The 18,071-nt window shown below is 41.8% G+C and overlaps 1 protein-coding gene across 1 annotated transcript in view; it reads right to left on the reverse strand.

The window, feature by feature from the left end:
• Window positions 1-18,071, reverse strand: part of NFKB1 (nuclear factor kappa B subunit 1) — a 47,039-nt gene that overhangs the window by 2,396 nt on the left and 26,572 nt on the right. Inside the window, exons 11-22 of the mRNA XM_010167107.1 lie at window positions 15,655-15,777; window positions 14,537-14,626; window positions 13,426-13,617; window positions 10,647-10,788; window positions 7,229-7,343; window positions 4,940-5,141; window positions 3,572-3,741; window positions 2,623-2,725; window positions 1,623-1,747; window positions 969-1,035; window positions 481-653; window positions 169-346 (exon numbers count right to left, since the gene is read on the reverse strand). Coding sequence (XP_010165409.1) covers window positions 169-346; window positions 481-653; window positions 969-1,035; window positions 1,623-1,747; window positions 2,623-2,725; window positions 3,572-3,741; window positions 4,940-5,141; window positions 7,229-7,343; window positions 10,647-10,788; window positions 13,426-13,617; window positions 14,537-14,626; window positions 15,655-15,777 — 1,680 coding nt within the window. The remainder of the gene's footprint in view (window positions 1-168; window positions 347-480; window positions 654-968; window positions 1,036-1,622; window positions 1,748-2,622; window positions 2,726-3,571; window positions 3,742-4,939; window positions 5,142-7,228; window positions 7,344-10,646; window positions 10,789-13,425; window positions 13,618-14,536; window positions 14,627-15,654; window positions 15,778-18,071) is intronic.

Below are 18,071 nucleotides of genomic sequence, written 5' to 3' on the forward strand. Positions count from 1 at the left end.
TAGCAGATGTCTATGATGAGAAAGTCCTGCTGCCGTAGAGTATTTCTGAAACAGGTAGGCAGCTCAGGCATTGTGGGTAAGAAACAATGCAATCTAGCAGCAGTCAGGGGGCGGGAACTGAAAAAAATGTTTTAAATAAAGCTCTTCATGTTTTGCTGTCAATTTTACCTGTCTGTCCATTTGCAAAGGTAGGTGATGATGACAAGGGAAGAGTTTTTACTGTCTTCTCCTCCTGGTGAGATGGGCTTTGTGAGGTGGATAGGGCTTTCTGAATGATTTCGATGGCTTCCGTGTGATCCATCTGTCTCAAAGCAACCATCAACTCTTGAACTGTACCACCAGAAACCTAAGAGAGAAGACACCAGATACTCGCATCATCCAGGCTGGCTAAAACTGAAGGGCTGCACTGTCTCACCATGCAGGAGGACAGTGTGCTCTACACGTCTGTGTGTTCTTTACAACTCGTTACAGCCACATTACCTCATAGTTATCTAGCAGAGTTTTTGATGGGGACGGGCTCAATCTGAAGGCGTTACTAAGTATGCCAAGACCCAGTTTTTGTGCTAGAGTGGACCAGTTTTTGTTTGGATTGGGCACTTCCAATAGTTTGTAAAGCTGTGTCTTGGCACTCTCATTCAGCTCTCTTAAGTGTCCTGGGGAACAGAGAAATACGTTGGTTTATTTATACAAATCATGCACCAGTTAATTTCTCAGCAGAAACAAAAGCCAAACTGAGGAGTATTTCAGTGTCCATCAATCCCAGTGTAATACTGAAAATATATTCCTTTGTGTCCTTGTGACCTACCTCTTACCAGAACCATGCTCATTCTGAGAATGAGTGGGTGGAGGGCACCTCTTCTCCCTCCCCATTTCAGTTATGAGCTATTGCAGGACAGTGTCTTCTGCAAATGCATTTTCAGTACTCAGTTACTAGAGGGATGTTGTCAAGTCTTATTTAGAGCTGTTACCTTGTGTCAGTAAGTCCTCCGAAACCGCTGCCGACTCATAGGGTTTGCCATTTAATATGTCATACACCTAAGAGAATACATTAAAGTCAATATTCAGCAGAAATCTGGTTAGTGTCCATTATCTTGACAAGTCTCAGTAGTATTGTATAAATCCCTAACTCCATCTGTAAATGGGCAGTTTTTTCTGTCCAGGATCAGTATCACTAAAAATACTGTGGAATACCTGCGCAAAGCTTGAGGGAGAAATCTCAAGAAGTTTAATCTCCCTTGCCCTTCAGCTGTGTCATCTGGTTTCCAGATACAGCAGCAGTCTTTACAATGAATAAGTGGCAGTGGCTAAGCGAGGAGTTAGTTATTGCCTGTCTGCAACTTGTAATTTACAAGGCTGGGTACTTTTCTGTATTGAAGACTGTCATGCAGCTGTTTCAGGAAGTGCCTGGTCACTCCTGTTCACTAGTAGTCGTCTGTTAAGTGGTGCTTTCATCTAATGCTAGTTCATGGGGGGTTTTTGTGGCTCAATGAGTTTAATTTTTGATAGCAAATTAGTATCTTGTCTCCACTGAAATAACTGTGGATGCAGTGAAAAGAGCTGGCTGAGAAAGCTCAACTATCATTTATTATTAAAAAACAGAAGAAGAAAACCAGACCACATACCTCACAGCTGGCTGCCATATCCAATGGTGTTGTTCCAGGCACAATTCCTTCATCGTCATCTTCATCATCTTTCACATCGTCTAGATCAAACAGTGGCTCAAAGTTCTCAATGTGAGGATTTGCACCTGGGAAAAAAGTAGGCAAAAAATTCCTAAGAAAAGGCTTCAAGTGGCTTTTCAATAATATTTAAAATACGTATTCCAAGTTCTAAATGGCAAATCTGGTAATTAAACTACTCGAGCTACATTACATTTTATATAAATCAGTAAATAACTTTTTTATTAACTCAAGTTAAATGCTGTCACATCCTGGTATAATGAGACTCCATTATAAAGAGGGAAAGAATGACAAGCAGAGTGTTAGGACCCACAGAAAGATCTATGATTATACAAACTGACTTCCAGTCCTGTTCTTGGCTCACACAGCCTGTGGCATGTATGTGATGAAGTGAGGGTGCAGTGCTGCTTTTTATAGCATCACAGAAAGTGGAAGTATTATTAAAAGACCAAGCACACAGCCAGAGCCATGAGAAGCTTGGATTTCTGTTCCAAAGGAGAAAAAATCTGGTATTAAGGGCCTAAATAGAATTGGAAAAATGTTCCAATAAATATTCAAATAGGAGACACTAACAAGCTCCTGTTTTAGTGACCCAGGTTTTTTTTGTTTTTAAAGCAGTCCAACACCCAGCCCAACTCTGTAACAAGGTCACTTCTCTGCTTCTTCAGCTATAAAAAACTACCAAAGAAATACTAAAAAAAAACCCCCAAACCTGTCCAAGACTGCTCAAGAGTTTTCTCTTTTAGTCATTAGATGGTGCTAAAGAGTAGCACAGCTCCTGAAGGCAGGCCTTCCCTGAGGAAAACTAAGCCTCCATGCTTTTAGTATCTGATTTATTCTGCTCATTAAACAAGTTCACTGGCACATTCTTTTCTGCTTGCAGCCTTCTAAACTGAATTGTCACTGTGAAAGAAAACACTCCAGCAAATATCTATTTTCATACCTGCTGCTTTGAGAACTGCTGCTAATTTTGTAGAGCCCCTTCCAGCTGCTATATGAAGAGGAGTTGTCCCATCATAGGTAGTGCTGTCCACATCTGCATCACCCTGCGTTTTTATGGAATGACAAACAGAGAAGTGCTACTCATCGACACAGTACAGCTGCAGAGACTCCTGTCTGCATAAACACGCCTACCGTGCAAATAGGCACCATTCCACACCTGTCTGCATAAAAGCACTGATCACTGTCTGAAAAGGAGGAATTGGAAAGTAACTACAACTGCCTGCCTGCAGGAACAGGTGGTGCTTGTGTGCCCCAGTGCTACAGGAGGAGGCACAGTGTACAAACCCAAACAGGTCAGGCAGATAAAAGCCACTGCATCCCATGGCATAGTTCTGCCATCTGACCACCTGCGGCATTTGGAGTCTGAACTGGTGTGCACAGAAGTCTGCCTTCCTGCTGCTCTCCAGGAGAGCACGTAGGCTGGTGGCACAGCTGCACACAGACACTGAGGAGAGCTACTGTGGCTGTGCAGAATTACACACGCTGGGACCGAGGTGTTAAAGAAATGAAACAAATACTTAAATATACACAACTCTCTCTCTGTGCAACTCCGTATACGCGTGCCACTTCACGCACATGAAGCCATTAACTTGTTCATGAGTACTTTCACTGGCTGCCGGGATTACTCAGTGCACATTAAACCTGGTGTATGCAGACAGGTCAGGGTCACAAACTGTAAATTCCTCAGCCTGGGCAAAGGGTTCACCAGCAGTGCTGAACAAGTAATAATGAATAACATCAGCGATAATTCTGTCATTATACTAATTTAAGTAATCAAGTCAATGGACAGGAAAACCCCCTTACTTCTCTTCCTTGAAGCACTTAAGGATTTTCAAGACTTTTTAAATATGTAAGCAAAAAGACCTGGGAGAAAGCAATTCTGCCCTTACCTGAAGCAGAAGGCAGCCTGCCAAAGGGATGTTCTCCTGTTCAACAGCTAAATGCAATGCAGTCCGTCCAGATTTTTGTTCCTGAGCATTGACGTTAACTCCAGCAGCAATCAGCTGTTTGAGGCAGGACATGCTGTTTGCCATCACCGCCATGTGAATTGCACCGAGACCTACACAAAACAAATCCCATCCACCATGTGCGTTAATATTTGAAAAATACAGAAGTGTCAGGGTAATGAGTTTTGAAGTGGCTGCATCTATGTGAACTGTAAAATGAATGAGTTACTGCAGTTATCTGAGCACAAGTGACTTATGTTCCAGACTTATACAGTAAAAGACGGTGTTAATAAAAACGTTCTTTGTGCATAAATGGGAACTAATTGTGTTACTGATGGTGAGTCAAAGGCACGCATGGAAAAGAAAATAAATCCAGATTACAAGGTGGGACAGAGGGCAGGAACTAAAGAGCTCACCTAGAACATCTCTCTGCTCCAAAGGAGAGTAGCCCTAAAAGGAAAACCTGCATCTTGGAAGTAAGCACACAGGTACCCTGCACTGGCCCCATCTGGTACTGGGCATCTCTTCTAGAAACAGTCTGGGGAATAACTGGCATATTTTAATGTCATCCTCCTGTCAGGTCACACTGCCCTATCACCACAAGATTACCTGCACCAGCTCAAAAATAGCATAATAAAGCCTTTTATTTAAAAAGCAAACAAGCAAAAACCAGCCCAAACCAACCAAACAAAAAATCCCCTCTCCCTGACGAACCTAACACAGTTTTTTGAATCCCATAATGACATTTTTAGGTCAGACAATTTAAAATCTGCTAGAGCAAGAGTACTACATTCAAATTACCTGTGCCACCAAAAAATGGGAGAATTGTGTCTCTGTGGTTATTTTATAGGCTCTAATGCTGTATGGTCACAAAGTACCAGATATGAAAGTCAACTCTGGTCCAGAAATTATTTTTGAGGGGATTTCACTCACTAGGGAGGAGGAGGAAACATTTTCTTCTGGGGGGATTTTTTTAAGAACCAGTGGTTGCATGCGGTAATCTCGGGAGGAACACACTGCTTGAAGTGTTGTGAGATTGAAGAGAATATACAGTAGCAAAAACTCAAATCCATACTGTGTCATGTGGCCATTACCAATCTTTATGTTCTCTATAACCAGAAAACCTGCATGTCTGTGTTCTCTCACCTGTGACTGCAGCCATATAAAAGCCAAGGACAGCATGTGCAAAATGGGGAAAGGTGCTATTTCCAGTCTGTATCTACCTGTGCAGAAACACTGTGTTGGCAGGAATTGTGGTGTGCTTGTCCAGTAGGTAAGTAAGTGTCAAATACAGCCATTATCTTTCCATACCTTCACCACTGGAAAGGTTGACCATCGGAGATATCTTCTTATGCTTGAGGAGTAAACTCAAAATCTTGTCGTCTCCTTCAGTAGCAGCTAAATGTAAGACAGAATTACCATGGCGATCCAGAAGGCTGACATCTGCTCCAGCCTTCAGCAAGTCTTCTACCACCTCTGCCTGCTTTGTGATTACTGCCAGGTGCAAGGGGGTCTAGAAGTGACAGAAGCAAGCTGTGAGATAACCAACAGCTACATCATTTCTACAGAAATCTCTTAAACCTGTAAAAGCTCCTACTGTGAGGAGATGTTGCTCCACTTCCAAGCTAACAGAAATGAAAAGCTTGCGTATGTGTACAGTTTTTTCTACTGCACCCTACAAACAGAGTTTCTACTTCCTGGAAATAAAAGCTGCCTTGCCAGCGTCAGCAGCTGGACTTTGGGAGGGACAAAGATGTTGCCTATGCTGTAAGCCAGGGCACTGACCTGGCTGTTTGAGTGATGTGGTGCACGGGACTTGGGAAATGAGATAATCCCTGTGCCCCCCAGACAGTGTAACCCTGCTTCCAGCTGTTCGTACTTGCAGCCAAGTTCATGCCACGGAGGGAGCACACGCACTTTCCAGGGCCTGCTCAAATCTGCCTCCGGCACTGAACTAGCTCTTACTGTGCTCCTGAACAGGAGGTTTGCAGCCATCGGCTTAGGGTTTCCTTATCCCTCAAAATGACTGCACAGAAAGGAAGAAAATCCTGCTGTTCTGTGCCTTTGCCCAAGTGCAGACCTGCGCACTCACACAGCACGCGTTGGGCCAGCTGGTTCTACTGACAGGTTCTCCATTTTTGTGCAGAGACCTGCAGCACCGAGAAGCTCTCGGGCTGAGAGGTTTCAAATGTTTCCAAAGGGGGACTGTATACTGCATTCTTGACAGTCTTGCCAGTGAACAGCATCATGTAGAACATACTCAGAAATTTATGTATTTAAACAGTAAGGCATTCCAGTAGGGTTTGGGAAAGAATCTTTCCAGCACTAAAATAATCTAGAAATTGCACAAGATTCATCTCCATATCATTATATTTACAGAGGACTATAAAAAAAAGACTAATTCCAGCTCTGTACAGTAAGCTTGTATTTGTCAATAGATCTGTCAACATTTTTGCAATTAATTGCTGAATCTATAGGGTATGTGTACGATTCAGCTTTCAGAATACCAGTACAGAGGGAAAATTCTAGCCCAAGCCTACATTCCCTCCCACCACTGGCTTAAGGTTTCAGTAGAAGCTAGGAATAGCTGTAGAGGCTCTGGCAGTTAGAGATTCATTTCTTGTGTGGAGCAGAGCACAGCTTTGCTTCTCATTTCTGTTAAACAGGGGGCACAGAATTCAATTCAGAATCTTCTGCTTTCTTTCCTCAGCCTCCACGTTTCAAACTCGCTTTATACGAGCATAAAAATGAAATGCAAATGAGAACAAAAAAGTCAAAATAAACCCTCTGGGACTATCTGTGTAGAACAAAATCCTGCCTTTATTGTTCACAGCAGAAGACATGACACAGATGTCAGCACGCTGCCGTGTAACATCCAGCAGGTTACCTTTGGGACAACTGAATGGTGCGCAAAGTTGAAAAGAGATTCTTTTCCATGGCTCTTTTTAAAGCCTGTCTGAGTTACAACACGAAAAGCTCAGACTCTGTCACAGATGAATGTTGAAGAGACAGAATTGTGCCTGGCAGTTCAGAGTTCTTTTCCTACTAGGTAAGAGACATGGGGATGGGCTTTTTTCGTTTTGCTATAATGGGAATCTGGAAATGAAAGGGAAATCTAAGTGCTCATGCGATGGGCACAAATACCCTCTGGACTATAGGAAGGGCTCGTTACAGCTTCCACATGCCTTCACATAACTGATGACGCAGCAACTGACTCATGATCCCGAGTTATCCTAGGTTAGAAAGGTCACAAGAGCCCAGAGTTGGCACACTGTAACCCACTGTTACCCTTGGTGTAATAACAGAGAAGCCAAATAATGAAGGCATGAACACAGGATTTTTGTATTTTGGGCCTGTGCTATGATTAACCCGTGGAGACATTTCTGATAACATCAAGGGGAGTTATGAACTAAAACAGTGAAAAAACGCTCTTGCTCCTCCACCACCTTACAACATGTCATTGTGTTTCTAAACTTGTTTGTATTACAGTCTGCTCTGGGCTCATTCCAACAAATAGAAGAAAAATAAGACAGTAAGTTGTGCAGTTGCTTTTTTACTGGCTGAACAATCAACATCATTTATAACACGACAACTGCGTACCTGATAAAGGTCATTTCTCATGTTAATGATGTCATTGTAATTCAAATCAGGCATCACTTCCAAAAGATTTTTCACCAGCTCAGTATGAAGGTGGATAATTGCTAAATGAAGGACACTGAAACAAACAAAAACCAGATGAACAAATTCACACTATTTTCATATTTATTACAAAAATGTTAAGGTTTTGCTGTAGATCTGATTGAATACTACTGATAAAAACACTTGACTATTAGAGGTCATGATTTCAGCACTAAATATCAGCACCTAAAATTAATCCCAGCGTAAAAAAGCAGCTAGTCAGAAGGTAACTGTGTTTAACCCATCAATCACAAAAGCAGACTTGGGATGGCTTTTGCTGGCCCTGAGCATAACTTAATTACCAGGCTAATAAATACAGACTTTGTCACACAAAATAATTGTTTCAGAACTTGCTGAAATCCCCAGATTCTTTGCTGTTTTGTTTTTTTCTTGTTTTGAATTATGCAGCACATGAACATCTCTTACTGTCAAACCTTCCTTCAGAATTTCCACAGGCCCCTCTGCCACCAGAGCAGATTTTCCCTTGGGGGTTTCCCCAGGTCTGTGGGTTTTTCTTTTCTTCATTTTCAAACACAAAAATCACTGAGGACTCGGGCCCGGTGACTAACAGCCACAGGACTTGCAGCAGTGGCCAGAGACGTCATGCCAAAGAAAAACCTGTTTTGGGACATGAGGGACTCTGCACAGCAGGACACTTCACCACTTCTGCCGAGTTAATGCAACAGCCTTTCCCGTGCTCTTCTCCAGAGCCACGTCCTTCCGCCAGCCAGAGCGGCTGTACTTCGGGAAAAAAGCAGGTTGTGAATCCCATCACCCCTCTCCAACAGAGCTCCATTTGTCTTGCTCCCTTCAGACTTGTTTCAAAGCCACACCCTTTGTTTTCAAATGTATCTTGCCAAGCTCTCCCTTAACAGATGGTGGCCAACTTCTAGACTCATCTTCTTAGCATACTGTTGTTGAGACACAATATCAACATAGGACATGGGGTGTGTTTGTTATGCTGCTCCAGAAATACCTGCATATACTCACACCTACACTTTCCTCAGAAAAAATAAAAAGTTCCATGCCATTTGGGGCACAGTGTCATCTTGAAATTGAGACTGAGCGTGCTCAAAACCAGAAGATATTATAAAAAGGGAAAAAAAAAAAAAGATCTCTAAGCCAAACTGATCCTCGGCGGGCCCGTTTCACTGGCTCTGGACACTGCTGGGTACCGTGCCAGTACCATGGCACTTTCCCTCCTTCAGCTCGCCCGCGCTGTTCAAACAGTCCCATCACTAACTACCACAGAAGACCTGTTTCTCTGCTCGATGGTAGATGCTTCTTATTATGCTCTATCACGCTGATGTTTGATTTCCAAATCTCACTTGAGAAACAAATTTGCTCTTCTACTGCCTTTAGTTCTCTTTCCTGTAATAAGTGTTTTAATTTTACGCTGCCACTACACGTGATGCTGTAAAGACAGGCTAACTAGACCACGAAAGGGCAGCCAATTCCATTTCTTAAACAGTCCTACATCAAAAATGCATACCAGCCCCGCGGTGGGGACAGTGCTGTGGTACCACCAGGCTTGCGGAGATCAGCGGTACGGGTATAAATGCTGTAACAGCCAGTGTTACTGGTGCCCACTGTAAATACACACTGGTCACAGATTAACATATTTTGTCTCAAAGCCATAAAACACAGGTCTCATTAAAGGTATGTTCATTCCCTACATACTACTTTGATGAAAGGTGAGTGAAATTGTTGACAGCAACATTTCTTTAAAGGCTTAAGCAAAAATTTTATTGTTTTTGCCATATAATTTTAATGATTAAAGTGAAAATTAAGGAAATTGATTTATGAATTTTGACCTTTTTTTTTTCTTTAAAAAAAAAAAGCTTCTGCAAGAAAGCTGGAAGACAGTCACCAAAGCTTCATTTTGTTAAAAGCCTGCAGAGTAATTTAGATGTATTACATGCTCACAGTCTAAAGTCCATCACCAGAGAAAGGCTTGAGCCTCACATACTCGCAGGTACGTCTTGATCCAGGAAGAAAACAACTACCATCATTCTGAAAAGCATTTTGACTTTGTTGAGATTCCCTGCAAGTCCAAATCTTGGTTTGCATCAAATCCAATCTTGCTGATATTTAAATGCAGGTCCTGTTTGCTCAATACTCCTCTACCTCCTGATTTATTTATTTATTTTTAACCACAGAGGCCGTATTGTCCAAAGCGCTAGCGGATTTTGTTGCTGGCTCCTGCCTCATTCATATTCCCGCTTTCCTCAAAGCGGACATTAGGTTGCCAATTGGAAAGCAAAGCAAGCGAAGTAGCTGTCTCTGATCCTGCAGTCCTTTATCAGTAATCTGAGACCTGTTTTCACTGAAAATGGAGTGAAAAGTAGTAGCTTCTCACAAAGTAATCAAACAGTGGGACAGCACATCTCAGTCACTTGTCATTTTCCACCTAGCTAGACACCTTAAGGCTTTTATTTTATGGCTTCTACTGTACAAAATACTGCAATTGAAGGAAACATAAGTGATTGCACAGGACCTACCCAAAGCCTGCCAGTTAAAAAGTGACAATGTGATACTGTCACTTGCTTATTCAAGAGATTATCCTTGCATGCATTCAGAGCCACTTCCACTGAATTTGCTTTTAAATAACTGCTCATCATTAGTTCCTCTCTGTATTTTACTCCGAGTCCCACAAAACCTGCACAGCGGTAGAGGAACAAAATGGATTTCTACTCCAGCTCACACTACTGAAGGACTGATAAGCAAAGATCAGCAGCCAAGTCTGCCACAAACATCTGCGCGATCTCTTGGAAGACAACAGTACAGTACAGAATTAAGCAAGAGCAAAATATTGTCCTCTGGGAAGAACCTGGTGTCAGTGGGAGAAGAGCAGCATGGACTCTCCAGTGGTTATTTCTGTGTCTCCCAGTGCACTTGTAACTTAAAGCTTCTGATGAAGACTTCAGGACTTCTTGCATAGAATAAAAAGCAGGGCACTCTCCTCCAGCACAAAGCTGAGGATCCCCATCAACTGTGATTCACGACACAAGCGCAGCGCTTCACGCTCAGTCAAGATTTTAAGTAAAAAAAGGGCAACCAGTAACCCACAACATGTTCGACGTGCCCCTAAGGACCAGACTGCTTTCTGACAGGCACTGCACCAGTGAGCTCTGCGCTGTGAGGGGCTTCTTGCAAAGGCAACAAAAATGTCTAAATCGCAGCTGCACTTCTCCCAGTCAGCACAAAGGAGAATGATGTTTATTTGATGAGAGCAGTGCTGCAATCCAGGATCAGCACCCGCAGGGGACAGAACAAACTGACTACACCATGCTGCCATCAAAAGCATGACTTTCAACCCAGTAAGTCCAGGCCAACTTACTTGTCTCCATTATCGTCCTGGACAACAGTGAGATGGCGCTGAACAGCCAAGAGCATCTTCACATCTCCAGTTACAGCGTAATCAAAGAGAGCATTGCAGTGACGCTTGGCAAGCTGCATGGCCTTCTCCAGGAACAGACCATCTGCAACACAAAGGTTTGTCTTCATCAGTTTGGTTGTCTTCTTTTGACAGGCATTTGTGCTGCCAAAGAAATACAAAGTGCAGACCACCAAGTGTTACTTATTGATTCACTGAGCGAGGTTACTACTTACTCCTGAGTAAGTAGGTAAGGTAAGGACAGAGGGAGTAAGTCCCTTGGAAGAAAAACTAGGTGCATGCTGAGTATTCAGGCAGCACAAATTCCTAAAACAGTCAAACTCCGGAAGCTACCGTCAGTTTGAGTGGCACCGAATTGACTGCATTGATGTGCTCTTGTGTGTAATGATACAAAAGGAGTGGGAGCTTGGACTTGCAACATCTCGGGACTCTTGTCCACAGAGCACTTAAAAGAACCTCCCATGCAGTTCTGAGTAGTTTAGACTTGAGGAAACTGAGGCACACAAAGCCTAAATGACGTGTCAAATATTGCACAGAAACTCACAGAAAAGCTATGGAAGAAAGGCCGGGCTTTGTGCCCCGTCTCCAACTCGAACCGTGCAGTCTCTCCTGCTTCGCAGCAGCACAGAGAGTCTATTCACCTGTTTAAAGCATTCCAGTGTTTCCAATGCTCAGTATTTTGAGCATTCTGATTTTAGATTTATAAAATGTACAACCACTGAGATTTCAAAACGCAGAATTTGTCACAGGGGGGAGACAAAAAGAGAAAGGAGAGGAAAGAAACTCATTTGTGGAAAAAAGTCACTCTAGCTGCTCTGTCAATACCTTTGTGGTTCTGTATCAGCAAGAAACTAGCAAAAATGAAACATGAACTTTCAAACCACAGTCATTCTGGGAAGCAGTATCATCTGAAATCACCCTGTGTTCTGAACAGTTTCATGTTTCTATAAAACCTTGTAAAATGAGAAACTATTAACAGCAAACAAGTAAAACAGACTTTGTCATTTAAAGGACACAGAGGGAGAGAAGACTCAGGGTTTCCACCTACACAAAACCAGGCATGTAGACTGGGTTAGAAGGGTATCCCTGATGAACATCAATACATCACCTCTGTAAGCCAAAGGCTTGCTCAGCCATCCATGAAGCTTATTGTTCGAGCCAATACATGACTGTGGTTCCTATACTACATGCCCAGGCCGATACATTTATATTTGACATTTACCTCTTAACACTAAATAACAGCATTAAATGGATATTATGTTCAGGATATATATCCAGGGTAAAAGGTGTTAAGCAATTCTTTTCTCATTATAGACATTTCCAAAGTCCAAACACCTGGATGCTGAACCTGCCTGGCTTCTCATATCAAGCACACAGAAAAGATATTCTTCAAAATACTATGAAATAGCATCTTTTAGTCTAATACTCAAGTGTTCTAAACTGCAGCAGTCATTTCATGGAGCCTGTTCTTCTACATCTGTTCTTCATAAAACCCGGAGCTTGAAATTGCCTCTTTTCATGCCATTATAACAGATAAAGAACCACTCAACTCCCTGCCTACAATGTTCATTACTCAGAAACCAGGTGAACAGTTCAGGTCACTACTTGGCAACTGCTAAATGGACATTATTATTTTTTCACATATCAGCAAAAGATTTTGCTCTCTCAATGATTAGTTATGGGATTTATCACAACCAGAACTGCAAACAGCAAGTTAATCAGGTTTTCTCAGGAGAACCATCTTTTCCTCAGATCACAAGAAGCTACACCTTGGAGTTTTTTACAACTACAACCCATCTGCTACGTGACTTTGGTCTCCCCAGCCACAGTTTATGGTGCTGTTAACAGCAAGTGTCACACAGGGCTGATATATGCAAGATAATGTGCCCTCTCTCCCACTAAGGAAGGAACAACAAAAGTGGTCTAGATCACACTGCTCTTGGTAAAAACCAAGAACAAAAAATTCCTTCTTGCTCAATTCCTACCATGTCTCTCTAGTCCAACTGTTGGTTTTTTAACTTTGTGAGAACCATGATTACTTAAATCCTTGAAAAAAAGTGACTATCAACTCTTTAAAAAAAACCCAGAGAAAAGAATCTGTAGTCTTCATATGTTTTATAACTCTACTGCTAAACCATTTCTACTGACTACTCTTGCCTTCCTCCCCTTTTGTGCACCAGTTTGATGTACACCACTGTGCTACCCAACAGTGTTATTTTACTGTGTATTTGTCACATGGGAACAGATACATTTACATGTTAAATTCCAACCTTTAACACTACTCTGCATGCAATTTAACAGTAGAATTGCAGGGAAGAACTACTGCAACTATCATGACAACATCAATTAAAGCCTATCAAATATCAAAAGCCAAGTCAGCTGCCGAATTGTACTGCAGGTACCTTCACTGCTTTCAATGCTCCTCACACAGGTGTATCATGAAGCAGTGTTAAATGTGCCCAGCAGGCTAAGCTCTCTTCTTGCATGACAAGCAGAAGTTCAGGTGCCCAGTTGCCATACAAAGGCAGAAGATTATCTACAGATCTATGTATGGGGAGGGACCTTCAATTTAGGGGAATGGAATCCCTCCTGTTCCCTCCAGGAGGCATTATCATATTTGGAAAACAACAAGCAGGCGTTTATTGAGTTTCCAGGCCTTTAACACCAGTTTTGCCCATACTGCAGTTTGATCTACCCTAAATACATTTAATTGTTCACTTACCCTGCCACCTGCAATCTGCTTCATTTACTTCAGTTTTACAGGAAGAAATATCCTCTTCCTCCCCATTATCACCAGAGGTTCTGCACTCATTCCCCTCCAAAGTTTCCACTTTTACATCACGTTTCATGTCCCATTTGTCACTTTGCTTGTCAGAGCTCTTCCCATCTTCTTCAGCTGTGCTATCTGATAGTACTTCAAACATAAATTAATATAATTAGCATCCAGTACTGTTGCTTTTTTATGCAAGTGATAAAGCTCAACCAGCCATAACCACACCCTAAAGAACTCAATACAAAAATTCACTCTTGACATAGGTGTTATCATTAAACACTCATGAATCGTAATACATCAGATGCCAACGCACAGGGACAGACATAGCAATGTAACTTGCTCTAAAGTCATGTTATGTTTTTGACTGTTTCTGCTTTAAGGAGAAACTTACAAATAACAACAGATATATCTCTCTTTTACTGTACAAGAACACAAGTCTGAAGTATTCCCAGGGAATCCAGCAGAATTATTCAGATTCACTTCTGTTTTTCTGACAGCAAATTAGTGCCTGAGACTTTGGAAATAACTACAGAGTATTCAACATGTAGATCTGAAATTACTTTCCCTGTTTTAGGAAGCCAAGAATGCCCTTCTTACTAACTTAATCTTTTCCACTGACTTTTATGTTATTTCTCTGGGCTACTGCATAGTACCAGATGTGACGACAAAGGAAGATACCTTTTCTCTGGTCTAGTCCTTGGGTCACCTGTAATCAGCACATTCAAGCAAGTGAAAGAGCTGTTGCTCGAAGCACACACTGAACACAGAAGGACAAGGAAGGGTTTTGGTGACTGCTTCTCAGGAGTCAGCAGTAAAAGGAACATGCACACAGCTTTCAAGGCAGACTGGGAGAGAATTAAAGAGAAGCAGAGCAGTATAATATACACAAACCCCTCTGCTGCCAGAAGGTCTAAAACAGAGACTGATTCTAGGGAAAAAAAAATAGCCCTCCCCAGCACAGTTAATTAGACCTGCATGACACTTCAGCTCATACTGTAGAGGAAAATAAAGATGGTCAAACTCAATTCAACTGTTCCAAGAATGATATTTTTATTGTTACCATGTTTCATTCCAGCACTGGACTTTGTTGTGCCAGGATGGAAATGCATCCCTCCAAAAGCAGAGTATCCATATGAAGGATAACTGAACCCTAAAGAAAGGGAAAATATTAAGAATTAATAGAATTACATCCTAAAGCAATGAAAACACCACCTGGAAGAACACTGAACCTAAAGAACTGAAATTTTGTTTTCTACACACCTTCTGCTTTATTCCACCTGATTAAAATAAAATTTTAAAAAAACCCAAAGAAATTCCAGATGGTTGGCTAGTGAGACTCTATCCCAAGATCCACACAAATGTATTATCACTACTATGCTTTATCTAAAACTCAGCTGAGGCTTCACATGCTACCTCTAAGCTTTCAAATCTTTGTGATTACAATGCATTTGTACTCTGGTGTTAAGTTATAGATGTGCTGCTAGTAATGCGTGTAAGAATTTGAAAACCGCTGCTCTCTCCCCTGCTCTAAAAGAGGTTGCAAAGATACTGTGGTTCAGATGACATCTGCTGATCTACAGTTTTTTAAAGCTCTGCTGTAAGAATCAAAGCAGTGCTGTATGATCCTGCATCTCAGGATATGCTCTGGCTTCGAAAGATACAGCACAGCAGAAAATTCACTAAATAATATCTCAAATTTCTTAATAGTTCTTTGCATTAACAGGGTTAATTTGCCAAATTCCAATCCTGGTTCCAGAAATAATCAAGGACCTGTTTGATTTTAAGCATCTGAGACAGTACTTAGCTGAGCTGCCTCATGAATTTCAGTGCCTTCAAGGCCCTAGGAAGCAACAAGCTAAGGTATGACAGATTCCTGTCTCAGACTCCCTCAACTAGAAAGGTGTTATCTGTGACTTAAAGCTTCAAGGAAGAGGGGGAAAAAAAAGTCAACATGAGCCTCATATCCAAGCAGGAGGGCAAAGGAGCTGGTGAAATATTTAGAAAACAAGAGATACTTGACTGAAATGAGTAACACTATTGGCATAAAGACAGAAGAGTCAGGTCTTATCTAGCTAGAAGGAGAGGAAATTCTCATCACATTTTAAAAATCAGAATAAACATCCATCCTGCTCTTAAAGTAGAACCCCTTCTCCTCTTTGCCCAAAACTGCTGCCTTACCAGAGCCAGCACTGCCACCTCCCCCTCCGTACATGCCACCGCCTCCTGCGCCACTGCCTCCACCATAGCCATCAGAGAAGTTTGGCATGAGCTTCTGTCGTTTCCTTTGCACTTCCTCTTTATCTGGGTTAGAAGGAAGAGATGGGATAAGGAGTCAGTCTTACTGGTGGCCACACACAGAACAGGATGTATATCCAGGAAGCATTACTGATTTTTACTAGTTTATAAAGGAAAATACAGAGTGCTGAAGAAAAGTCAACTCTCTCCTAGCTCCAAGTAACGGAATAACTTTGTATAATGGAGCAGCGAGAATTCCTGTGAGAAACAAACTAGTGCCAATTCCCCAGCCAGACCAATAGTGTCACTTGGGCCCATGTGGTCTCTTCAGTTATGTCGGGTGCCTTGTGAGTAGCCTGGGAGGGAAACGTGCAGAGATGTCTCAGGGGGCTCAGAGCTTCCTTCTAAAGTATCTCATGTACTTAGAGCCCTGGAAACCATTGTTCTCAGAATGCTTCCATGTCTAAGCCAGGTCATAAACCAGCACAAGTGTCTCGAACCACAAACTTGTTCAAGAGAATTTGCCTTTGGGGAACATCAGCACAGGCTCTTCTACTAAGCTAATCTCCTTCAGAAACGGGCCCTTATCACAGGGTCAGCACATCATAAGGTGCTTTGATTTCCAATAGCGCGGGGTACCCGCAGTGCCCTGTGAACTTTTGTTGATGGCGAGAAATGGTGAAAACGATGTTGGCTTGAAATGATTTACTTAAAATATTAGAAAAGCCACCAGAATAAAGATAGTTTATTTTCAGGCAGGACATAATACTGTCAAACCATGCTGAGCAGCAGGAGGGAAAAAACACAAAACAACTGAGTATTTTATAGTGTAAGTACAAAATAATACTTAACCCCCCTGGAAAGCAAAACACAAAGATTTAAAAGAAGTATCCCAGTTACTGGGGAAAGTGAAAATGTCATGACAAGAGCTACAAAAATAGGGATACAAACATGATAGGGTTTGAAATCCAGTTGTTGAGGAAAGAATAAAATATTCTTCCTTCATTGAATGATCTAATAGTTTTCAACAGCCATATGACAAAAAGAAATTTCATGCACAGGCACATCAGTCAGTGCATCAAATGACACAGCTGAATACACGAAACAGTATACTGAAAAGTACAAGTGCATTATTTCCAGGCATACATGATCTATAAGTATGTATTCATGCATGCACCAGGCGTACTCACACTGACCAGGAGAGAAAACTCTAGAGAGCAATCTAGTCAGAGAAACAAACAAAAAATCCACATACACATGTCTAAGTTTGGGTAAACACTTGCAACAAGGGAAAAAAAACCAGTCCCTAAATGGTAATATCATAACTAGGTTGTGTAGGGTATCCGGAAATGCACATAAGAACACAGAATTAATTTTATTCCATTAAGAGGCCCATAAAAGAGGTTTGCTTCAAATATGGCAACTTTGCTCTGCAGCTGTACACTTCACTTTGCATAAAACTCATGCAAGAGATTCCTGAAATCATTAGCAATACCAAATCCTCTAGCAACTCGGGAAGTTTTTGTGGGTGTACGCTTTCTGCTATTCTATTATAACAGGCATCAAGTAGATTCACTTGGACACCAACCACCACCCCTCCCCTCCCTCCTCAGCTGTCTTTAGTCCATTACCACTGATACACACATCTTTTGGAGAGTTTGACAGGGTATTGATTTCAACGCAGCTCTAAGTTAGGCAATGAAAACATGCAAGATCAGAACTTAATACTGTAACCTGCAGGCAGGTAAACTGCTATGCAGAAAGATTATTGTCTCAGTACAATGAAACACCAGTTCTGACTTGGGCCTCAAGGCATTTCCATATCACTGACATTATGATATTTAAAAGCATGATTGCTGCTGCCATTCATGCCAAACATTTCAAATGTAGACTTTAAAGGGCACAGATTTGCTAGTTAAACTTCTTTACATTAACAACTTAGGAAGCAGGTGTGATGGCAAATACGCTACTTCTGCTAAGCGACTAACATTTTAACACGAGAGCCTGAAGCAGCACTTTCCCTGCTCTCACAAGCAGTGTCTAGGGCTTACTTAACTACTGGAAAATTCAAAAACATCAGTGAAGTTGTGAGGCACGATGGTAAGAGAACTGCAAAATACATACTTTTTCCACAAGATAACAACTAGTCTTTGTTTTAAGGTTTCACCTGAAAGTGCTGACAGTAAAATGACCTCAGATATTATTTTGCAGAAACTCAGAGGAAGAGAGTGCCATCTACTGTAAGGACAGGCATGGGTGCATATAGGAAACTTGCAGAGAGTAAGCCTCACTAGGAAAAGACTCACAGATTTACTACCTACCAGTCCAACCAAAACCCTACAAACCCATTACAGAGCTAC

The sequence above is a fragment of the Antrostomus carolinensis genome, unplaced genomic scaffold (assembly GCF_000700745.2).
Source record: "Antrostomus carolinensis isolate BGI_N321 unplaced genomic scaffold, ASM70074v2 scaffold9104, whole genome shotgun sequence".
Lineage (NCBI taxonomy): Eukaryota > Metazoa > Chordata > Aves > Caprimulgiformes > Caprimulgidae > Antrostomus > Antrostomus carolinensis.